Source organism: Dermacentor andersoni, chromosome 7 (genome assembly GCF_023375885.2).
Source record: "Dermacentor andersoni chromosome 7, qqDerAnde1_hic_scaffold, whole genome shotgun sequence".
NCBI classification, from domain to species: Eukaryota; Metazoa; Arthropoda; class Arachnida; order Ixodida; family Ixodidae; genus Dermacentor; species Dermacentor andersoni.
The window spans coordinates 40,154,652-40,180,071 of NC_092820.1; the positions used below are offsets into that span (position 1 = coordinate 40,154,652).

The 25,420-nt window shown below is 46.0% G+C and overlaps 1 protein-coding gene across 2 annotated transcripts in view; it reads left to right on the forward strand.

The window, feature by feature from the left end:
- LOC126535310 (sulfotransferase ssu-1-like) overlaps positions 1 to 25,420 on the forward strand; it is a 65,066-nt gene that overhangs the window by 33,849 nt on the left and 5,797 nt on the right. Inside the window, exons 2-3 of one of the 2 annotated variants that reach the window (XM_050182206.2) lie at positions 18,248 to 18,363; positions 21,456 to 21,704. In XM_050182206.2, the coding sequence (XP_050038163.1) occupies positions 21,462 to 21,704 (243 nt within the window). In that variant the 5' untranslated portion in view covers positions 18,248 to 18,363; positions 21,456 to 21,461. The remainder of the gene's footprint in view (positions 1 to 18,247; positions 18,364 to 21,455; positions 21,705 to 25,420) is intronic. The other variant, XM_050182205.3, reaches the window with a different exon arrangement.

Below are 25,420 nucleotides of genomic sequence, written 5' to 3' on the forward strand. Positions count from 1 at the left end.
GTTCACTAGGCGGCACATTCGCCCCAGCTTTTCCGGGGCGGGCTGAAAGCGCAACTCATACCGCGTACTTGTCACCGACTTTCTTGAGGTGGTGTGAAACCTGATGCCAGTAAGGCACAACGACAGGTCGCTGTGCCGGGCGTACGTATTCCCCAGTCGGAGCTTCCTGCCAAACGTTACCTTGCGAATCTGGCTTTTTACCACTGTGGCTACAATTTCTCTATGAAAAACAGCTTCGTTAAGACGCCTTAGGTGGGCGTGGATGCTATCATAAACTGGATGCTCGCAGGATCTGGCCAGAGCATAGTGGATGAAGTTTTCAGCTATATCTCTTTTTACGACCTTGGAATGGGCCGATTGATAATTGAGAATTTTCTTTTCGACCGTAGCATGTACTTCCAGTCCACACGCGTTTCGTAAAAAACGTCAAGTTCGTGATAGTATCCACGCTCAACTAAAACGTCTTGAGAAATCTAGTTCCCATAGAGAAATTGTGGCCTGAGTGGTAGAAAGCGAGATTCGCGAAGTACCTCCGACCCGGTACTGCCAGGTAAACGTTGGGCAGCACGGCATCCACTGCTCGGAAGTAAGGAGCTGACTCAGTTCCGGAGGAGGCGGGTTCTCGGAGCAATTCGAAACTATATGATTTGATTTGGCTCTATTGCCAAAACTAATGCAGGAGGGAGAGTACTGACCAGGGTATATGTGAGATTATACCGCCGGGTTGGGGAAATAGTGGGTCTGTAACCGACAACAGATGATTTCCTGCGTCTTGTGAGGCGGTGGGTAGAGTTGCCTATTAAGGTTATATCGGTTATTTATATCGTGAAATGAGACCTGCTTGTCTCTCGCAAAGTTCAGGCAGGAGACATCCACGGCCCGGCTAACGAATCCTTGGGCTCTGGGCTGCCTAGTTCCCCGGGTTGAAGGAGTGGGCTGGTAGCCAGGTCAGTTAAATCCCTCGGAGAGTACATAAGGTGCGAAGAAGAAGGTGGAGGGTGATTGAGGATATGTGGCGCTTCGCAATATAGCGTATGATGGCTTCCGAGTCGCTCAAAATCGTATTGGCGGTGGTGTTAGTATAGCTAGAATGATGACGCCTCAACCGCACTTTCGGATGAGGTTGAGTGTTGGGGCGAGTACTTACGGAGTCGCCATCTACCGGAAGTGCCTCGTATGCGTAGTACGTGGCGCCATCCTCATTCGTTTAGCTGTCGGCGCTGAGGAAAAACACTATGCGGGAGCCCTCTTAGACCCTACGTACGTACTTTCGAACCGAGGGAAGTTTTTACTATCAAACTAGTAACCTTGGCCCAGCAGGAAGCACAGAACGGTTTACAGACGTTATCCTTTTACTAAATATGTAGTGAACGACCATGGAGCGCGCTCGCCGCGATGGAGTCCAACGAATCAGCTTCTTGCGCTAAACGTAGGTAATCACTGAGAGAAAACTATGTGAAGTGTGGGCTTATAGTAAGCTGTCTCTATACTAAATGGAGCGTAAGAGAATGAAGCCTCAATGTAGCTATCGCACAGGTTCGTAGCAGCCGTCTGCGCTTCTTCATTTATGTCCGCGCATAATGTATTGCTTTCGCGGGCAGCCCATTTTCGCACCGCGGTCAATTTAGGCCGCGGAATATGAGCATTTGATACTACACAAGCAACCGTTGTTGCGTTCACGCTATCAGAGCTGTTGAAAAATAATTTTGTTATAACAATATGGGCTCCGACACCTACCGCGACTCCTGATGTGCCGTCATGACGATTCAACTTTTCTTTTAATCTAAATTCTTGGACGTTTCAGTATCATTTCTCAAGTTGCGTCGCTCTGCACATTTGTCGGTCTTCTCAGCGAGCAACTTCCCACTGCTTCTATTTCTCAATCCAGCACATTCATTGTTTGTATGAACACAAACATCAGCATGTGCAATTACTTTTATTTGATGTGCTTGTTACCGTACCCTTTTCATTCCAGTGAACTTGTCAATATCTAGTATCACCAGGTCCATAGACAAGAGTTTCATGACATTAGCCGGGCAGCACGCGCGTGCAAGCATCCCAGTGTGCATTTTCTGCTACTCTGCGCGAACATCGCAGCCCCGACTCCGTAGCAGAAATCGTCCCCGCGGAAGTGCTTGCTGCCCACACACAATTTGTAGCCGATTTCTGGTCGCCAGTTGTAAGTTTCGTGATCCAAGCTTCACGCAGCTCCTTGTTCTGCCGCTACGTATGAAGGCTGACAGCGGGCCCCGTTGCGCACGTCCGGCACTGCAGCATTGAGCAGTAGCCCACCGTGACGGACGCCTTGAAAGGCAGCCACGGCCTATTATAGCGCTTTGACGTGTTGTCCAGCAGACGCCCGGAGCGGGAAAACCTCCCCACTTAATCAGAACCGCAGCGCAAGTGGGACTTCGAAATTTCGTTTTCAGCTCATTTCGGCGCTTCCCAAGCAGCCGACGCGGAAGCTGTGTCCACGTGATCCATCATACCATGTCGCGCCGACCGTGGCGGTAGCTTGTCCAGTGGTGGAGCTCACCCCCAGTATGGTTGCAGCGTCGAGAAAGGTGCCGGTCCCACTTACCGCTGTCAGCGCGAACGCCTCGTAGGTATAAAATTCGGTTACATTGACGGAGTTCGAGTACTGGCCGTATTTGTCACGGAGGACACCTGCTCAAACCGTATGGCGTCCCTTATCATGGATGAGGGGCATATTTCTAACGCGTTGTGAATGTGTGGTGGTAGTTGAACAGGGCCCGGGTCGAAGCCTCGATGCCCATTTCAAGGCGGTGGAAGACAGCCCTGCCCGATCGAGTGCGAGTGAGGCGATTGTACTGGGAGGTGAGGCGGGCTTCGCACAGTCCGATAAGAGTGTTGTGGATTCCTACAATGAGCAGCTTTGCTGCGGAGGTTGTCAGTGGGAGATGTAGCGCCGACTTATATGCTTGACCAATGAGACCATCTACCTTTAGCTGCTCGGCTGGACTAAGGTACACATAAGGTAGGGTAGGGTAGGGTAGGGCTAGCTTTTATTTACGTATTTAATAATTTGCTTGCTTAGGTATTTATTGTACCCTCAAGGGCGAAGCATTACAGAGGGGAGTGGTAAAAAAGAAATAAAGAAAATTCTGTGAAAAAATCCACCAGTAAAAATCATCAAACTATAAAACATTGTAAACTCACAAGAACATCATACAGGTAAGCACAAGCAAAGAAATAGAAACAATGAACACGAGTTAAAAAACTATTTAGTTATTCTTAAAACTTTCTTGAAACGTTGATGGTCTGTAATGTCTGCAGTGACGGCAGGAAGAAAGTTCCTCTCCTCACAAGTCCTGCAGAAAAATGAATATTGAAAAGTAAAGCCCTACAAGATTGAATGACAACATGATGTCAGTGATAAATGCATGATGATAAATACGGCGGAGGAAAGCTGAAACCATCGTGTAGTGAACGATGTGAAATATGCGGTAAAATATGTCAAATTACAGTTCAAGATTCGATTTCATATTAGCCACATTTGCAGTTCTAGCATAATGAGATATAATAAAACATGCAGAGCTATTTTGAGCCATTAGAAGTGCGTAGATTAGATTTTCATGAAAGAGGTCCCAAAAATAGGCGGCGCATTCCACCTTTCAACGAATTAGTGTTTCATAAAGTAAAAGTTTAAAAACCTGAGGAGCGTGTGAGAAATTCCGATGAAGTTATGCAAGTGTTTTGTTGGCGCTGGCAATTATGGATTCAATGTGATCACTCCAGCTAAATTTTGAAAATATAGTGAAGGCAAGATATCTGTATGACCACACTACCTTCAAATGAAGATTGCCAAGATGGTATGAAACCAATGTATTTGTAGATGCGCGGGATCAAGCAAATGTCGCAACAAATGGCACGACTTTTTAGAGCCTGGCAGTCTGTTCATGCTGTCGCTTATCTGCCCCACTGCTGTTGCGCAACACCGAGGCTATAATCAATCCTAGGTCAGGCGCTCGAGTTTCCTGATCCTGCGACGCAGCTGCTGGTTGTGCCATTGATCATTCTAGCGTTTAAGAAGGTTGGCGTGCGCTTCCCACATGTGGAAGAGTTTGGCATGTGTTTCAGAGTTTGAATCAAAAGCTACCTTGTCTTGTTGTAGCTGAAATATCTTCTTTGAGCGTGTCCACCCACTAGTGGAGGTCATTAATTTGTGTCGGTGCGGTTTGGTCGCTTAGGCTTCTGAACTTGTCGCAATCTGTGACTTGGGTAAGGAGCGAGAGAGGTTTGTGAGTTGTGGTGTCGAAGGTAGAGAAAATAATATAGTGGTCACTGCCGAGAGTGCTACCACTGTTATTAGTTTTCTTCAATGTAAAGTCACTCTTCATCAGTGTTCCCGTGCATCTGGCAGCGGTGGTGTGCTCAGCTGCCTTACTCTCCGAAGATAAACTCAGCGACAGATCTACGACAGACGCGCCCACTCTTAAACTACTGAAGTTCTACCTTTAAAACACAAAGTTTGTGTTTAGGTATGTGATCTACAACCAAGTGTCTGAAATCGGGATGGGTGCTCCAATTTCAGTTACGGCTGCTAACCTCGCCATGGATGCTGGGTGAGGAGACATGGGCTTTGACTTCATTCGACCGCCCCCCAAACATTTTTCTGCGCTATAATGACTGTTTTTGCATCATGAAGAAGGAATCTCTGGATGCGTTGTCCGCGCATCTGAACAGGATAGAGACATCCATTCAGTTTTATCTGAAATTGACGTCGTATTCATTTTATAGACGTGCCGGTAGAGGGAAAAAATGGCCGCCTTTAATTTAGGGTCTTTAGGAAGGAGACGCACACCGGTCGCGACTTGCGTTACGAGTCTCATCAACCGGCCTGCGACAAACGCTTAGTTCCCTCTTCCCTGTTACAAAGAGCGCATAGGATTTGCTCCAGTGGAGGTGACCGTGCATCTGACCTGTCGAAGGTGCACTGAGAACTTTCCGGTTGCGGGTACCCTGTCAATTTTATTCGTTCCGTAGAATAGCGCGTACGCAACGGTGCTTCGTCGCGCGCGGCGCCACACTGGGCCCAGGCAGCCGTCTCCCATGTGCCAGGGGTCAGTTACGCGTTGGCATGGGTTCTGGGAACATTTGACGTAGTCGTGGTCTAAGCTCCCGCCAGTAAGCTAAAGCATGAACCGGTGAACGTAAAAGATCAGCTCAAGACAGAAAAGATTCCAGGCGTTGTTTATAGAATTCCTTGTGCAGAGTATGTTTATATCGAAGAGAGCGGAAATTGAGAAGGACGACTGAAAGATCGTATGCATAACGTCAGAAAGAATAATGTTCACTACAACGCACTTGCAGAAGACGCGGCAACTTCTAGTGTTGAGGTTCTTATCCAGACAACGAAAAAAAGAAAACGCTAGGCAGGTATGATGGCAATATTCAATAACGGGCCTTAGCGGAGCAAGTGCTCTTCTTTACTGGGCCTTAGTGTTCGCCATAAAAAGTTCTCTTCCTCCTCCTTCCTCCCCCTGCGCACGCTAGGCCCTTCAGTCACGTACTAAAACGGACATAAGCTCGCCTCCTGCAGCCGCTTTTCTGTGAACAATGCTTCGGTAAGGAAGCCGAAACGTCTTGAAAGCTTTAAACGCTTTTAGTTTTGGTCTGCGTTTTTCTGTTTTACTATTTCATTATAACATGGCTCTAAGTTCATTGTAGACGTTTGTGGAGGTCTTCGCTGAGGGTAGATATGTAGCTTTCCAGGGGAATTCAGACAATGCCTTTCAATGTGGTTCATTGGATTCAACCCATCTGAACGCCTTCATTCACTTTCAGTTATTTATTTTAATGAAGAAAATGGTTTGCTATGCAAGGAATGCACAGACGAGCGTAGCCAAGAATTATTAATGCACAGACAAACGCATATATTTAGTAGCCCAGCTCGCACACAGACATAAATAAACATGACTGTATGGTAACTAATAAGCATGAACACTGCGCCATTCAATCAGTGCGTTATTCAGAAGTGCAGGTCACATAAAACTAGAAAGGCTAATGCATGCACTATATGTAAAGAAACTATGATGTACCTATGCGAATTATTCCCACGGGGCTTTTAGTGTGCTTAAGCTCCTGACAGGGTGGCCATTTTCCAAAGTTTCTCTTTGATGAATCTAATTTTTCGCTGACAAGAACGCATAGGAAAAAGAAACAGAACACAGGACCATATTGTTGCTTTTATTTTCATGTTCATGTTATTTATTGCGTAATGTTTATTTTTCAAACAAGTGCAGCAGTGAAACTCTGTGTATTTTCGAAGTAGCCGAAATAACACTCGCAAGAAAAGACCCGATTCACGATTTCTACGCTCCAACAAAACGCTTGCTCGTCATTGTAGAAGGCACCTGTATATAACAAAATGGAAATCGACTTCAAAGAACAGTATGGCATTGCTGGTAGTTGACGAGTGTGCACGAAATGATCTTCAAGGGGAGTTAACTGTGATACTGCTGTATCAACCAGTAACCAGCCGCTTCCAGTCTTGCTTTCTTGGTTGTCTCGTTGTTGAACTGCAGTACCATCTTCTTCACGAGCTTTCGCGCCACCTTTTGCCTGGGGCATTTCACCCGCTCCCCTGCGACGTGCTTTGCGTTGAGACTAAATGATGTTCTACTGTTTGTAACCGCGCCAGCGAGCAATCACCGTGACTGTGTGAAGGTTTCGTAGACACGAGAATCATTGTGGCCATCTCGTGGTCTCGTGGGTCCATTTGCTTGCAACATGCAACGTTTACTACATGTTGAAAGCACGGCGGTGTATTTTTGTCGACGAGCAGTATTGATTTTACCTGCTCACCCGATATGTACACTGACACCCCCTAGTCCCATCTCGAGGATTTTAAATACCGCCAGTGATGTCTATACTGAGCATAATATTTACCCTAGCCCAAAAAATTCATCTCCGCACTATGCCGTCCCTTAAAATGTTGCCGCTAAAGTCCAGTACACCGCACAAGTTGCCCTACCGGAGATGAGCAGGCGGTGCAACTGCAAATCAATCACACCCGTGCGCACTTACCTTAGTAGAGACGAGCGGCGTCATTGAGCAGCATTTCTTTACCTCGGACTACATTCTGCATTTTGCTCTCATATGCGATGCCAATCACGTAGAGGACCGTACCATGTTCGAGGAGCCGCAATACTTGTCGCGGTAAATATATGAGACCTAAGGCGGGAGTATTGCAACATGGGAGCAATGCGAAAATGTTCTACCACTACGGTAGCCACGTCGCTAGCTCATTGCGCTGCTGAGCTCGAGGACACGGGTTGTGTCCTGGCAGCGGCGACCTCTTTTTTAGTGGGACGACTTGCCAAAACGCTCCCGCACTTGAATTCGTGTGCAGTGTAAGAACCACAGGCAGTCAAACGCCGTAGTCTTCCGCTAGGACGTGCCCCATAATAAAATTGCAGTTTGGCCACGATGAACTCCAGACTGTCTTAGTTCGTGCAAAAAACGTTCGTCTACCAATCTTTAAGCACGTTAGGGGAATGGTTTACTAGAAGGACCACCTCTTTGAGGCCAGTGCGTTGCTTAGGGACGTTATACCTGATGATTTATTTCTCGTAATGAGGTATGTAACAAAAGAAGTAATTCACTATAGCATTAACAGATTCACTCTGTAGCGCGGTACGACACTGCGTTGCACTTACGCTTCGTCAATGGAACGAGCATTCAGTGTTTCATGTGTTGCACGGAGCTTGCGGGTCCAGGATCCCGGTTGTGCACCGGCTACCTGATTACCCCACTTCACGCGGCGCCGGACGGTGGACGTGTGGATACGGGACACCAGTCGGTACGACGCGGTCATGCAGACAACAACGGCACCATGGAGCGGCGCTGCCGCGCCGGCGTGAGTAGTGCTCCTGTATATGGGAGCATATACAGGAACACAGGGCGTGAGAGCGCCGTATGCGGGGTAAAATTTCAACCAGCGGGTGTACGCCTGTCGGATCTCTCCTACACGCCGCCGTTTTTGCCTGCGGCACGGCACGAATTCGCCCAGGTTTCGCACCGCGCGCGCGTGAGCCTGTGTGTGGACGTCTCATTCGGAGGGCATGTGCACGATGCGCTCGCTTCATCTGCCTTTAAGAAGATGTGTGCGGTTGACGACTGTTTTCGTGGCTGCAATGTGGCGAAAGGGCAGCGTCTACTTAGCCATGTAGGAGACGCTGAGCACTTAATCTGAAACGACATCCCATGTGCCGCCGGAAAAGTCGTCGGCACAAACGATGCGTGTTGTCGAAAGTCATTTTTGCAGTTTCCCACACAATTACTGCTACAAATTCGGGTTGTCTCTGTTGGCGACCACGTACTTCCATCGGCACTGTGCGGACATATTTATTTATTTATTTATTTATTTATTTATTTATTTATTTATTTATTTATTTATTTATTAAGGAACCCACAGCGCCAAGGCATTACAGTAGGAGGGGGGGGGGGGGTTCAGGAAGAAATACATACGACACCTCTGCTCCTGGACAGCGGTGAAAATTGTAACAAAAGAGGAAAAATGAAAAAAAAAACACTAAATACACAAAATATACAAAATATATCACCGCGTAGCGCAAATACAACGTGCGTACACAACTTTAACTAGTACATACCCTACAATGTAGGCTAGAGGCAGGAGCGTAAATAGTTTGGTAATTTTTTAACAGTGGTCAAGAGACGCATGTTGAAACCATTAGTAAGCATGTCTGCTTCAGCAATACCGGCGCGACCAAGACGCGAGCCTGTATCTTCGAGCAACTCGAGCGATCGGTGCAGCGGTGATGCAGGAGTGAACTACGGTCATGTTCAATGCATCGCATACATATTCGATTCCTCGGTACGCGTAAACTGCGACCACTGATAGCGCATGCAAGAGAAGTTTCTATTGTTGGGCAGCGCACACACAAACTAAACACGATAAAGAAGACAGCACAACGCTGGTTCAACAACTGAAAGCTTTTATTTGAAGAAAGAGATCATGTACCCAGTAATCACGAAATCCTTGTGGATTACATGTAAAATCATCATATGCTCACGAGCGATCATTGAACGAGATCTCTTCGTTTGTCAGTTGTTTAATACGTTTTTCAGGGCTCCGCACTAATCCAGGTCTATCGCCTGGCTTTTTCGTACCATTTTCTTAGGAATCGGTAGCACTTCACTGGTGGTATTAACCTTATGGCGTTTACATTGCTGTTGCAGCAGTTAACAACACATCAATTTAGAGCCTTCCGATGAGGCGCCACAGCAAACAAGAGACGTTTCGCACGCAGCGCGAGTTAAGCGAGAGCGCGACCTTGAAGGGAAGCACCGGAAACCTACACCGTGTGAGGTGAAATCTTCCGCCAGGGGAGAAACGAGCGCTGGCGCCTACGATGAAACTTGACGTGCGGTCGTCAGAGCGCGTGGCGATGTCTGGAAGAGTCGTCTTAGGTAGAGCGCTGGGGACGGACGCGTCGGAGTGGCGTGCCTAAGGGACGTAAGTGCCTACCGTTCTTTCTAGCATTATAATTTTACCGATAGTCCAAACCCTTTAGCGATAAAGGAAGCCTGAGTAAGCATTCACAAACTTATGCATTCTTAGAAAGCGTCTTAAGTGTTGAACGTTTGCTTGACTTTTTCTACTGATATGCTTTGAGATTGTTCGCTTAAATTGTCTCGATATCGTCACCTTCGTGATGGCTCAATGCATTGCGCAAGATTGGGTCAGAGCAAAAAATACTACAGCTCCTTTTTACTTTATATCCTAAATATTCTGAAATATTTTTACGTTACAAAGCCCTGTTATTTATTTATTCGCTCATATCTTTGTTTGATCCCTGCCAGAAGAGCTCACGTGTCTCTTTAACGGCGGTGCCGATATCTTGTGGCTCATACGCAAAACGTGCCGAATATACCGGTGAACGCGACAACCAGCAATCCAGCAAATTTTCCAGTAGTTTCAGGAGGACAGACTGTTTTATACTGCATTATAGTTATGGTAGATTAGCGCAAACCGCTTAGCCACTGTTTCACAATTGTTGTGACGAGTAGCTTCCTTCACGACCTTCAAGACGGTGAGTCTATGGAACATGTAACTTAGTGTGTGAGAGTGTAGCTACTATGATCCGGCGTCTTCATGCCAAACAAGCGAAAATCAGCGTGCAAGAGTAACAGCACCGTCTAAACGGCACCTCCCATCACATGCTCTTACATCCGTGAGACCGCTTTGGACTTCCTGCTGTGAGAGATGAGTGTGGCGACATTTTCAATCCGTCCCCACGGAGGCCTTGAGGTTATCCCTGCAATAGAAACGATTCTTACTGCTACTGAGTTGCCTTGCAACTGAAATAATACGGCGTGACGATTGCAAACTGGTTTGGTGCACTTTGATGGATCATGTTCGTAAAGCGTTTTCCTCAGCTTCACATTATCGTAAGACTTCTTATGTGTCCTACTCAGCGTGAAAAGCGTCGAAAGGAAACAGGGAAGAATGCCCTGTTCAGGTGCGAAATTCCTTATAGAAGACTAACGACTGAGCAAATGGCGGGTTTCTGCATCTTCGCAAGTTAGGTTGTCAATGCACAATGTTTAGGACGTAAGAGAGATCGCTTTTTTTGGTAGCGAATGCAAGAATGCAGGTCTTCTACTGTTGAACTTTACAAACCCATTGGCTATAGCGTACTCTATTTGCACCAAGTCGCAGGTGTCATTCTTATTTGTGGATTCTGGTTCGTACGAAAAGCGGCATGGCATACCCCCCCCCCCCCCCCCCCCCCACATTCGGAGATTTCGGTGCACAGTAAAGTATAACCCCGCATGGTGCAACACGATACTCAGGTATGGAGAGGTGGGCAAGTTCATACGACTCCTAATTTTTACAAAGCGCGGAATGACAAGACTTACTAAGACTAAAAAAGCAACAGGACAAGCGCCTTTTCCGTGGGAAGTGTTGTCTTTGTGTACTGTGTTTTCCCACTGTTGTTAAAAAAAGCCGTCATTTATTATGTCCAGCCTTCACAATGGCATCACAGTACAAGAAGTGAGATGGAGAAGACTACAGACAGAAACATAGATCGTATTATGCAACATACCTGGGTATACATCATAGTGAGTGCGAATTCTGCACATACACACCGAACACCCAGTACCACATCGTATGGCGGGGCGGGGGGGCGGGGTGCACGAACAACCCGAAGGCACCGCAAGTGCAGCCACCATGATAAGACAAGTGGGAAGCTCTACCAACGTGCCCGGGCCCTTCAAGCCCGCTTCTGCTGGCCAAAAGGTACAAGCCTACGGCAGAGTGGCATGGTTTCGTGGTGTAAAGAGCGTACCCACCTAAGCCAAGACGATCCTCGACATAATGAAGTTTATTCCATCCATTACTTCGCAGACGATTAAAATTCCAATCACAGATCATTCCACCACATGTTATGTGCGTGTCCTGGATAATGTATGTCGGGTACAATTGACTGCCTGAACAATAACAAAATAGTCTCCAAGCATGTGTAACATAGACATTAACTAGACGCAACAACCTTTACACATGATATGTGACAAGATATACGCAGGTGTGAAACGATTATCCGATGTACATAATAAATGGGAAGTACATTGCATACTTTATGATGTGGCTTAAATAAAACCAGTTTTATGTATTTCTTTCGGTTTATAATACTTCGCTCATTTAGCTATTCTGATGAAGGCAACCTTCGTGCATGTGTAAATTATTGTTTCCGCAAGCAGAAGTGCAAAATACAATAAGTACCGGACCCTGGTACGGCATTGCAGAATAACGGCTCGATTTCCAGCCAAGTTGACCATTTCGACCATTTTCGGCAAGAAACATTGCTATTAGTAATTTATACGCACAATTTCAAAAGTTACCCGCATATTACTTGCCCGATGAGGCATACCGAGCATATAGCGCTTTCGGGTAGTTTATGAAAGATGTAAACCAAAGCCCGAATTTGACATTCATACCGTTACCTTCTAATGCACTGTGATAATGTCGCCCCTGTTTTCACCATGTTTCATCTCGGTGGCACTTTCTATGTTGCTAGCTAGTTCCTTTAACGTTACTGCTGCACGACTGAGGAACCCTTGCAAAAGTAATTAAGTGCAAGGTGTATTATTATCAACATGCCTTTTTGCTTGCTCCCTACTCTTAGCATGGCCCCTCTTTCTAGAAAACATGTATGTGCCTCATTCAGCTCACAAAGTACACCGTAGGTTCTTTTGTAAAAGGCATGAAAGCAGGGACAAAAAGCAGGGTAGGGAATTATTTGCATACCCAACAAATGAGTCAGAAACGTACAAGTTTCTTCACACATTACACATACGATGCCAGTGGCGTACCAACTTTGCTTCGAGGGAGGGAAGTAGCAGTCATCTCTCTCTCTCTCTCTCTATATATATATTTGAGGGCACTCAATGACGACAGCCGGACCACGGCCGAGACGTCAACTAAACGGAATCGTTCCGTACATTCATTTGTTCCTTTTGTGTGATTTTAAAAGGTCTGGATCATCCAGAGCAACGTTCAGCTGTCACATATTGACACGTGCATCTGCTCATCTTCATCGCCTGATGTACCGCGTTTCACCGCCTAATAAATGTTATCGTACAGCGCAGGACGAGCTTGCATGTATCGGAAGTTTCTCGAAAGTTATCGATGGTTCTATGCGCTGTCTGTTGTCATCGAACCTTGTGCAATCTGATTTCATCGCGCGACAGGAATGGTGTAGAACTTTCCGGAAGACGCGCACGTCCGAGCGATTACTTTCGAACCTTCGATGACTGATGTATAAATGCCAACGCGCTTGACCCGCTGATCAGATTTTCGACGATCGCCGACTTTGTTCGCCGCTGTCGTTGTTCTTTGAGTGTAGCTTGGTTTTGAGGGCACGAATTCGCCCACTAAAACACTAGTTTCGTCAATCAAAGTTTCGCTACCTTCTTTACCATCACTGCTACGTGACATCTGGTGGAGGTGCACTATGTTCATGTACCGAACGCCCTCACAAAGCCGCGATCCAAGCCCGGAACCCGAATACAACACCAAGGTTGCCCAAGACCAGTGAGCTAGCGGCAGACTGCAAGGACTGGCCCTGGAGCACAGACTTCTGCCTGATACGAGCACGAAGAACGTGGCTAGCTCGACAGCCACAATGACACCTCCAGCATCCCCATCGTGATTCGACAACCCAGGGAGCCCCCTACCTTCCGTGGAGCTTCGTCGGAGGATCCATAAACCTGGCTTGAAAGGTTCGAACCGATCTCGGTCTTGAAAAACTGGACCTCTGAGGACAAGCTGCCCCACGTGTACTTCTCCTCGGGAGATAGCGCGATGACATAGTTCGAGAGCCGGAATCCACCCCTACAGCGTTGTAGTTGTTCCGAAGTAACTTCCTGAGAACCTTCACAACCATCGTGCAGAGAGAAAGGGCAGAAATTCTATTGGAAGCCCGTGTGCAGCTACCGAACGAGAACGCTGCCATATTTACGGAAAAAGTATGCCGTCTATTCCGCCATGCCAACCTAGAAATGTCTGACGAGAAGAAAGTCCACCTACTCATGCGTGGTATGAAGGAAGAACTTTTCGGCAGAATGATACGAAGCCCACCAATGACCGTCGACGAGTTTCTCAGCAAGGCCAGAAGCTTCGAGAAGACACTCGAAATGCGGAACCGGCAATTCAACCGCCCCACAAACTCAGCAAACTACGCCAGATTTCAATACCTGGTTACCGACGGTCTGCGCGAGGCTATCAGAGCCTTCCTGCGGGAAGAGCTCCAGAAGTTATGCACAAGGTCGCTGCCTCCAGTGGCCTCAATCGCCGAAATTGTCGGAGGTTCAGCGATCGCTCGAACTTCCTGAGGTGCAACCACAATCATCGCGGCCCTAGCCAGAAGCGATGATCTAAGCCGCCGTCGCCCTCCCTCAAGGTCCCCCTCCGCGACCGCACCAGGGCCCTTTAACGCCGAAATTCTGTCGTTTAACGCCACCACCGCTAGCACACCCACCCGTTGCCCAGCAGCGCAGCTACGCGAGGTGAAGACAAGCATTTGGAGGGCCCCTGACCACCGGCCACTCTACTACCACTGCGGGGAAGCCGGCCATGTGTACCGCCGATGTCCATACCGCGCCTTGGGACTACGAGGGTTCGCCGTCAACGCACCGCCCCCTCGGGAAAGTGAACGCCCTCGTGACATCGCAGTCTACCTCGCCGCTACTCAGTGCAGCCCTCGACGACCGTCCCGTTCGCCGTCACTAGGCCGCTACCTGTCGCCCAGCCCGGGGCTGGTCTGCAAGCCCATATACAGAAAACTAAAAGCAGGAACCGAAGGAGGTGTAGTTGCTGTTCGTCGAAATGACGAAGGTCATCCGCAGCCGACAAGACGCCGACGGGAATATCTCGACGACATGATAATGACACGCTGCCTTCACGAGGAAGCCTGGATGCGCAGAAAGCACCAACCAAGGCCCTGATGCCACGACGTAGCAGCCACACATCAACGCGACGCAGCCGCGATCCGACGCCGAGACCTAACTGCAACGCTAGACAACGAACCACCGACCTCGACGTGCTTCTCTATATTCATGCAGTCACCGCCTCAGCGGATGCAGGAGCCGACTACTCCGTGGTGAGTGGACCTCTTGCTATCCAGTTGAAGAAAGTTCATGACCGTACTTACCCTGCCACCTGCGTTATTCTCCAACAATTTTCACGAGACGTCATTTTCGGCATGGACTTCGTGAACCGACACGGCGCAATCATCGACATGATGTCGATAACGCTGCCGGATGATCAAGCGATACCGCCGGAGAGCTGTTGTGGTCACCGCGCCTGGAGTGTACTCGAGGGTCAAGTCAGCACTCCGCCCCACTCCAGCATTGTTATTACTGTCGGCATCAAAAGACCTGCAGACGTAGAAGGCGTCATCGAGGGCGACCAACGGCTACTGCTTGACCGTGAAATTTGCGTTGCAAGAGGGATCGCTCGACTGAACGGAGCAAAACGAAAGTGATGCTGACAAATTTCAGCCTGGAGTTCAAGCACACCAAGAAGGGCACAAAGATCGCATACTTCGAGTAAATTCTGGAAACAAACAATGCGCTTGTCCTTTCGGATTCTGCCGCATCTACCCCGACGACCGTAGTTCCCGAACCAGACTTCGATATAAAGGGCGAAGTCTCCCCATGATTAAACAGCAACAGCCCAGAAGTCTGCTCAGATGACACAAAGACTGCTTTTCGACGTCATCAAGGATTCGGCAAACACCAGTCGCAAAGTATCTCTTAATAACCGAAGTGTGGGCTCGACCACTCCGCCAGAGCCCCTACGGATTGTCGACGCGAGAATGTGAAGCTTTAAGAAACCAAATCGATGAAATGCTACGCACGACGACATCGTCCAGATGACGAAAAGCGCGTCGGCATCTCGTGTTGTCTTGGTGAAGAAAAAGGACGGAAGGCTACGTTTCTGCGTCGATTATGGTCGACTGAACAATATCAATAAGAAGGACGTATACCTCCTCCCACGGATAGACAACGCATTGGATGGGCTCTGCAAAGCTAGATACTTCTCGTAGTTGGATCTCAAGTCTGGCCACTGGCAAATGGAATTCGACGAGAGAGATTGCGAAAAGACGGCGATCATCACGCCAGACGGCCTATACGAGTTCAAGGTCATGCCATTCGGACTGTGCTCGGCTCCTGCAACGTTCCAGCGCGTCATGGACACGGTGTTAGCAGGACTGAAGTGGCAGACCTGTCTTCTTTACTTAAAATAGTTACATTACAAAAGACGCTTTTCCGACACGTTGCAAATATTGAAGCCCGATCAACAACAAAAACCTTGTCACAAACATACCAAATCACATGGGTAGATGGATACTACGAATATCGTCTTTTACAAATATTTTATTTTGCAAGGAAAGAATGGAGATATTTTCTTACATCACTAGCGACCTTGCAACACCATGACATAGCTGTGCATCTCAGAAACCCTGAACCTTGGCTTGTACCGCGCTTTCGCACGGAGTATGAGTTACAATCTATTAAACACAATTTGCCGAAAATTCTAAATAACCATGTTCACGCTAATAAATTCTCTCGTAAAGAGTTGAAGATGTATTTCGTTAACGTATAACACGTATATTCATGTATAACGATCCATATAAATGACCATGTTTTTCTTTTTTTGTGCCTTTTTTGTTTTAATTGTACAAAATTGTCTTGTTGATTCTTACATATCCTGTCATAAGCATGTATCTGAGTTTTCAAATTTATGTTTAGTTTATGTTTAGTAAAAGTCTGCTTAAGTTTATTGTACAAAAAAGGTTTTCTGTCATCGCACTGCCATGTATAACGCCTCCTGGGTCCAGTCAAGCTGCTGATGGCAGCTTTTAGCCCGGGAGGATGTGTCTAGTCTGTACTAGAAGAAGAATAAACTTGAACTTGAACTAACTTGAATGAAGTCCTCGCCCTGGCCCGAAATTTTGATGATCACCTTAGGTAGCTTGCGACAGTACCAGAGGCCATCGAGTCATTGGGGCTTACTTTCAAGCCGGAAAAATGGCTTTTCGCTTACGATGAGCTGCTGTTCCTTGGCCACGTCATTAGCAAATCTGGAGTCCGCCCCTACCCGCGCAAGACAGCTGCCGTGGCAAAGTTCCCGCACCCCATCGACAAGAAGGCAGTGCGTAGATTCCTTGGCATGTGTGCATGCAACAGGCGCGCTGCCAGGAACATTTCACGCATCCATTAGCCGGTGACACATCTAACTAAATGTCAAGGCCAGTGTAAGTGGGAATCGCCGCAGGCGGACGCATTGAAGAGGTAAAACGATGAAGATGAAGAAGGCTGACGTGGCCCACAAGGATCGAGGTGGCAAACGGTAGAACACTGCTAGAGGAGAAGAAAGAAGGAGTCAGCTAAAGCACTGGACGAAGAAGGCGCTGAACCAAGGACGTCGAGATCGATGAGTTGAGCTGGAGGAGGACACGGGTGGTTCTGCACCAGCCAGGTTCAATCCTCCACGACTGCGGCTGTGCACCATGGTCGCCAGCAAAGGCTTGGTCCGAGGACAACGGTCCCGTCTTATGCTACGGATACAGCCTTGCCCTCACCGACGACAACGCTCGAGAAGTCCGACCTGTTCTGAGTAGACGGCCCTCAGCAGAGATGCCAGTGGTGCACTGAGCAATGCGGAGGAGCTGCACGGACTCGTACATACACAGGCATATTACCCACTACACGACCCATGCAGTCGCCGCCGGTCCATGCGCACTTCGACGAGGACGCCGATACCAAAATCCAGACTGACGCCAGTAGCCAAGGCCTTGGTGCCGTCCTAGTCCAAAGGAAAGATGGACTTGAATCGGTGATAGCTTACGCTAGCCGGTCGCTGTCCAAAGGGGAAGGTAATTATTCTACGACCGAAAAGGAGTGCCTCGCCATCGCTTGGGTTACAGCAAAATTTCGCCCTTACCTACATGGCAGGCCGTTCAAAGTCTTAAGCGATGATCACGCGTTCTGTTGGCTAGCGAACTTAAAGGATCCTTCAGGACGGCTGGCCAGGACGGCTGCCCTCTGTCTTGTCAAGGGCACACAAATACGTCATTCGCATTTTCTTTTCTGTTTCCACAAATTTTGCTTTTTCTTCGACTATTTGCTTTGCATTTCTGCAAATTTGGTCGCACAGCAGCCCGTCACTATTGGAAAGCTTGTTTGCCACCACGCTTTAACGGTGTCAAGTGGCTTTTCGTACAGTTCTTTTCATGACGGTTGTAGTGACCTTGTTTTTAAAACGACCCTAATTGCCTTCGATAGTTGAATGTCTATACAGTGCGAGCGCTTTCCTAATAATGTCGAAATAAATATGCCTGCTCTAAACATGAGCGCCTGCGCTTGTTTAGTTGATATTCAATACTCGCTATTCGTTCTCGATTCGTATTCCAGAAGGTCGATATTCGATTGCTTACATTAAGTATTTACATGACGGATAATGGAAGCTTATATTCTTTATTACGTACAGATTGGAGGGTTACAAATACAGCACGATTCAAAAGAACACACACAACGCTGTATTCCTAGCATCAAGATGCACCTAATCTATATGATATTAATAAATTTTCTTGCGGCTCTCGAAATTCGTGGTAGCAGAAATAGGTTCTGCGGAACGCGCTTAGCCGCGTGTTGTCAACACGGCGATGACAATTACCCGTCCTTTTTACAGGTCTGATACAACATTTCCGCCTTGATCCACCTGAAAGCCGCCGTGAAGCACTGATTGGTCCGCAAGCCGTGGGAAACGGACGCGATCTCTTCAGGGGCACGCAGAAGGACTCAACCGTTCGTATATATAGGCCTTTTTTACGCAGTCGACATGTCTTGTTCACCTGCTGTGTTCTAAATCTGAAGACAAAATTTATTTCATTTGGTTTTGGTAAATTAGCGCTCTGACACGCTTTTGCACTTCTTTTTTTTTTATTCAGATACCCTAAAGGCCCTTTCGGGTATTACATAGCGGGTGGGGGGGGGGGGGGGGGGGATAACAACAAGATATTTCAAACACAATTGCAGGGCTAAGACAATATAGAACACCGTAGTATACTTTATCGAACACAACAAAAAATAAAGAAGGAAGAAGAAGAAAGAAATGCATACAACATGAAAAAAAAAACTCGGTACAAAGAATGTAAATGCACTTACAGTGGATCAAAAGCACAACATTCTGTGTTTACCCGACATCCGTATTGAAACTGCGTTTCATATGGCTTACAAGCGAGTCATGATAATGTATAGAAGTAACATCTTTTGGCAGCTTGTTCCAGTGATAAATAGCAAGAAATAGCGGTGATTGTCGAAGGCGATTCGTACGCGCAAACATGGGACGCACTTTGAAGGGATGGTCAAGGCGGGGGAAAATTCTTCGCGGGGGTTTGATATGGGATGCTGTAAAAGATGACGGGGTATGATACAATCTGTGGAAGTGGGAACGCAGTGCTAACAGTCGTGGTTTTTCTAGAGAGGGAAATTGGAGCGACTATTCGGTAGCCGTGATTCTGGATGTTCTAGAGTAGGTCTTAGTGGTGAAACGTGCTGCTTTATTTTGTCGATTCAAGCTTGTTTAATAGGTATGCCTGATTTGGATTCCAAATAATGGAAGCGTATTCCATCTTTGAACGAACTATTGCTGTGTAAGCTAATAGTTGAATGATTTGCTAAATACAAATTTCGCCTAATGAATCCAAGTGTTTTATTTGCTTTCGAAATTATTTCATCAATGTGATCATTCCATGTAAGGTTAGAAGTTCAATGACGCCCAAATATTTTAACGTAGACACATTCTGTATGCACATATTGCTCATAAAATATGAACTTAACGTTACTGGCTCCGGTAAATGTCATTGTTTTTGTTTTAGAAACATTTTTTTCCATTTGCCATGGCTCTGACCACAGTAAAATTATGTTTAGGTCTGTCTCTAAAATATTAGTATGTTCAGAGGTAATAATTTGTCTGTAAAGAACGTAGTCGTCTGCAAACAATCGAAATGTTGAAGTCATGTTGTTACTGATGTCATTAATATAAATTAAGAATAACATTAGTCCAAGTATGGAGCCCTGAGGAACGCCAGATTTGACTTGCGCTAAATTGGAAAACTGATCACTTATGGAAACAAATTGGTAGCGATTGGTGAACAAACTTCAGATCCAATTAACGATTTTACCAAGTATAATAAGCCAGATAAGTTTCATCATTAGGCAAAAATAGGGAACATTATCGAATGCTTCCTAAAGTCAATAAATATGGCACCGATTTTTATGCAATCATGAACAGCTTGATGAAGGTCAACTATGAGTTCAAATAATTGTGTTTCACAAGAGCGTCCTTACTGAAATCCATGCTGAAACCATGCTTCTACCAAACCAATGGATTAAGTGACACTGCCCAACCCGTAACGTTTAAGCGCATTCAAACAGGTTTTTCCTGTTTAGTAAAGAAACTTCGATTTTGTAAACAGTCTGAACATGCCCGTTTTTTGACGAAATATACATCGAATGTGTCTTGTAGTTCATTCGGAGGGCTGGAAAACAGTGAATAGCGGCTGTATCGCGTCTTCGAGCACTCCCTGAAAGATTGCTGCGCAACATCTGTATATTATCTACACACGTCACTTTGCCTGCACATCCGCACTTATATTCCACCTGTATTTAGTAAATTTTATTTCGGTTACAATTAGTTGCGCATAGCAGTTTGTAGTTGAGAATCACGCTTATAACACTCCAGAGCGATTAGATACAAAGGTCCCAATTATCCCAAGAACTTTTAATCTTCCTTTTACGTCACTTTTATCTAACCTTATACGTAACAAATATACCTAAGGTTAATGGCTTAGCTCGACTCTGACATCGTGGATGCCTACTACGAAGCTCACATGATGGGTGGAATTTTCAGAAAACGCGTATTTAGAATTATATAAGACGATCAGTATTAGGTTTAAAAGGTGAAATTTACTACACACAGCTTCTCTAAGTTGGCCCGCATGCCCGCAATATGTTCTACACGTCGGTAAAACAGCGCAGGTAAGAGTGCACATGACAGACGGCTTCCGAGCGCGTGTTTAATGCGTTTTTTTTTTTCTCGAAGCGCTTACTTCACTGCTGCACTTGAAACCTTCTCGTAACCACACATTGCTCATAAGGTACCTCGCTTAATATATTACTGTCTGGTTCATATTTACTATTTAAAAACGAGGTACAGCGCTTCTATGAGCTTTCTTTCTTTTTTTGCAGAAGCTGTAATAGCTCATTTTCTCCTCGTGATGTGCACTAGAAATTCGTAACAGAGCCGATTTTCTCACAATATAAGATTGCGTGTAATAGTGTTTCCGCAGACCAGCGGGAAACGTAAAAAAAAAAATATTAGAGCAACTCGAAACAGGGAGGAAACAAGTGCCTGCTTATACCGGAGGTGCTAATGCAAATAGACTTTAAGCGTTATTTGCGTGTTTTCACAGTGCCCTGAAAATAACATTGTTCATTTTCCGTTTTTGTGTGTATAGGAAAGAAGGAACTCTTTGAGTTAATGTGAACACAAATTTTACTGTATTTAATTTATTTAGGCGGTGATTAACATTTCTTACCAATTTTAATTATACCCTAAATAACTTTGATAGTGCAAAATTCGTCTGCACATCAACCCGAAGAGTCGCTCCCACATTTTCTGTAGATACAATCACACTAAATGAAATGGGAATTTTTTTTTCAGGACACTGTCAAAACACGTATATGGCAGTGTAAAATGATTCTAGTACCACTAGTACCTTCTGTGTAATATACTCTTGTTGTAAGGAGCTAGTAGATTATCACACATCTTATAGAAAGACTGATTCTCTTTATCTTTGTTTGGTGCCATCTGAACTAACACCTTTGTCTTGCAGTAAGCCATGCCAGGGAACAGTAACCCAGAGGGCGAGATCAGTGCCTTCATTAGCAAATTCTACCCGGATGAGAATGTACGCTCGGCGCTGTCCTACCAGCCTCAAGCCGACGACATCTTCGTCGTGACACATTTTCCCTTCTGCGGAGGCACCTGGGTGCAACTGATAATCTACCACATTCTCCACAAGAGGGCGCCACCATCTCCTCTTATGGAACGGGCCGCGCACCTACCCCACCTCGAATTGCAGGTAGGCTTGACATTACTGTAGTCGCAAAAAGAAGGCGATGAATGTGTTCTTCGTAATATGAGGCATGTTATGCATGTGGGTTTTAAACGATTTGTGTGATAGTCCACAGTAAGGTTGGTTTCGTGAGCACTCATCAATTATCCTACACCAGAGAAACGTACTGTAACGAAAACTTGTATACTACTTCATAATAATATAAGTCGCTCAAATAGCTCCTTTTCGGGCAAACTAGTCCAACCTCCTGTTAGTACAGCGTATCATTGAACAGAAGCGTCTGAACTTGAGCTTGTTGAAACAACTAAATGATGTGAAAACAGCCACAAAATTGGGACCAGACTTATTCCAAAATCTTCGTCTATCCAATAGATTCTCCTCGCTTACGTCACGTCATTCCATTTGCACTTGCGGATCTAACTCTGTTCGCAACTGTTCAAGTCCGCGTTTCGTATACCTATCAACTTAGCGTGAAAATGCTTTATGGTGTACTCTTGAATCGAGCGCTCGGCCAAAGCAATGGTTACAGGGATTCTGATGGCACTCTTTAATTTCGTATGTGACAAATTAACTTGGTTCATTGCTCGAAATGGCTCAGGGCATCTGAAAAAATTAATAAGTTGACACGGTATGAGTCCTTTAGTAAAAGATGGAAATAAGCCGGGATTTAACGAAGGAAGTAAAGAACGCAAAGGCGGAATATAGGAGACACATATCATAGATGTTAGGTTCCCAGTGAGGCTTTGTATTCTATTATTTTAGCTAGAAACGCTACGTATCGTAACGCAGCCCGTTCTCGAATCTATTATGTGGGCGAACTTTTCCCTTGATGAGATCTGTGCTCCGATCGTGAAGCCCGAAATAAGCTAGCTGTGGAGTTACCCCGCGAACTGAGCTAGACAAAACTAGTGAGCTTACTTCTGGACAAGTCATAGGCGCGTAGTGCTGTACTTCACCGAAGGAATTACGTAAAGGTTGCCCTGCGCTTGGAGAACCTGGATGACCTAGTTGTTGAACCGGTGCATCAAAAGCATTCCGTCTGGGACGAAAGAGGTGAGGATCTTTATCAAAGCTTTCGAGATACAAGCTACGGCAAATTGTGCAAAAGAACCAACTGGCGACTCCGCTGATTAGGTCCCTGAGTGCTTAAAAGATCACAAATAAACTTGTGCAGCCCGGTGCGTTGGCCAGCAGGTCATCAAGTACGAACATGTGGCTTGCATTTTTTAAATATGTCGCTGGCAAGAAGGCGCACTCTGATGGAGACAATATTGCTAACATACCTGTTTACGTCAAATGTGTTTCACAAAAGTGGTAGCAGCTCACATTATAGAAGAAGCAGGCAACGCTTGGAAACAGTGGGCGGAACAATTCCTGGCGACAATCCCGAGCAACCTAGTAAATGATGGAACATCACTAGTAGCTCGATTTTCAGGCACTAAGAATGTAGGTTTTCGGCGCATAAGACAGGCACGTAAAGCCTCATTTTAGGCAATATAGGGGCAGAAATAGGCAGTATAAGCTGTTCTCAAGCAACGATCTGTTTTACTTTATAAATGCGTGTGGGCCATTTTCATGGTGTGAAACTGACCAAGCGTTCACTTGTCAGATCTAAAGATAGCATCCATCGATACCAGGATTTAGCTGAAAAGACGAGACACTGCTTTTGTGTCAATTGGCATACTGCAGCCAACAAGTGCGATCCATTTGTTCTCGCACTATGAGCAAGTTCTCACAATTAACTTGTTATGACACCATGGGCATTAACTCGCACCTGCTGCATAAAGCGGGCGGCCACGATCTCATCGCGCTTACACTTTATATGGAACCTTACGGTGACATTGACGTCAGTGCCGGCGAAGAAAATTGGCTGGCAGTGTTTCTTTAATTGGTATCGCGATAACAAAATGTCCCCAAAAAAGCACTTTTGTTGCTGAAAGCAAAAATATGTACATACAGGCGCAAATGATGTAAATAGGCAGTTATAAGCACTACAAAACTAATCATAGGCTGCTCATTAACCCATGATTTCTGCTCATACACCAAAATGGTGGGTACTTGGCGCGCGGCCATAAACATGAATTTACCAAAAATCTGGTCTCAGACACCTTTACTTTAGGTTCAGAGTTTGCTCGTCGACAACTTTTTAGAATAACGCGGCCTGTTCATGCTAGCTGGGCCTACTCGTTCCATTTCTGAAGTGGTAGCCTTCCTGATGCATAGACTGCATTCTCCTGCCCTGAAGTGATCCCCTGAATTTATAGGTGGCATACAGTGGCTTCAGAAGAACCATGTACTTGATGGTATCAAATCAAGACTAACTCGAGCAATCGCTTAAGATGGACTGACGCGAACTGGTGCAGCCGTAATCAGGCAGAACCAAGCAACCGTAGAAGTCACACAGACAACTTGATGTGCTACAGCCAATCGGGTGAATAACCTAGGCAACGATGCCCAAGGCCTCCCGTGCACAAAAACTAACAAACGAGAATGATCGTACCGATCCGGTGAAATAAACACGACAGTTTAACTTCCTCTAGCTTGTTTCGCATCTTCATCAAAGTGGAATGAAGACATGTGGTAGATTTGATAGACGGCGGCATTTCTGAGTCTGTAATAAATTCCAAGATGCTAAGCAGATCTCACCCACCTATACTCGCCAACAACTTTCTGTGGCAATGAAGTGAAAGCTACGGGCACGTGCCTGCTGCACATGTGCTACCACTCCAAGTAGTCCGGCAGCGTTTGACAGTGCTTTTGGTTGCTTGGAACAGTCGCTTAATTGATGCAGCTTCCACGTGCCATGGTATCGCGTTTTCCTAGACGCGGAAGGGAAAAGCCGCAAAATAAGTAACCATTTACACTAAGTGGTGTATTCTGTCTTATTTAACTATTGCTAATAAAAAGTTTGTTTTCTCTACTACTGCCTAATGACGTGGATTAAAACGTGGGACTCTTCGGAAGCGCTGTCACTTGTGCACACTTTGCCTCGGTAGCTTTCCCTTCATTGCCACCGAAAGTTGTCCACGAGTATAGTTAAATGAGCTAGGTATTCAAGGTTACAAGGCGAAAGTGGTATCCTCTAAACAGTTGGTGTTTAACGCCGACTTCTGCTTTAACCAAGTTAATACTCAGGTACTGGCTATCCTGTTTATGACTTAAAACTTCGGTCTCCACGAGTTACAAATAGGCATGAGATATATAATGTATATTGAGATGCCGCGGTCTTATTCAAACGACTACCAAGGCAAAAAGCACTGCTGAGTAGACAAGTGCCTTTGCGGATTTTCAAGTGTGTGGGGGATACTTCAACTAAGTGTACTGAATTTGTAAAATTTGCAAGTTATCAAAGAGAATGAAGCCTCACAAGGTTCCACAAGGCCTGCATCCGAAAACCCCCTTACATCACGTCTAAAGAGCGATGTATATGGTTCAAGAAAGCTGCGCTGATGATGGTGGATGTTGATATGATCCGACCTTCACTGTCACCCTTGGATTCTTCCATAACATTCGCGCCTCGGAAGAGTCTCAGGGTGCGCATTGAATACTGGGTTCTTAATCGTCACGCAGAACTTTTACCGTTACTCAAGCCGGAGTTTAACGCGGCCGTAAATAAAAGTTGTTAATGTCGACATTTTCACGCATTCACTTATTCAAAGATTTCTCACAGATCACGATGGTCAAAGAGACAAAAATGAACCCAGCTAGTGTCAACTCTTTCA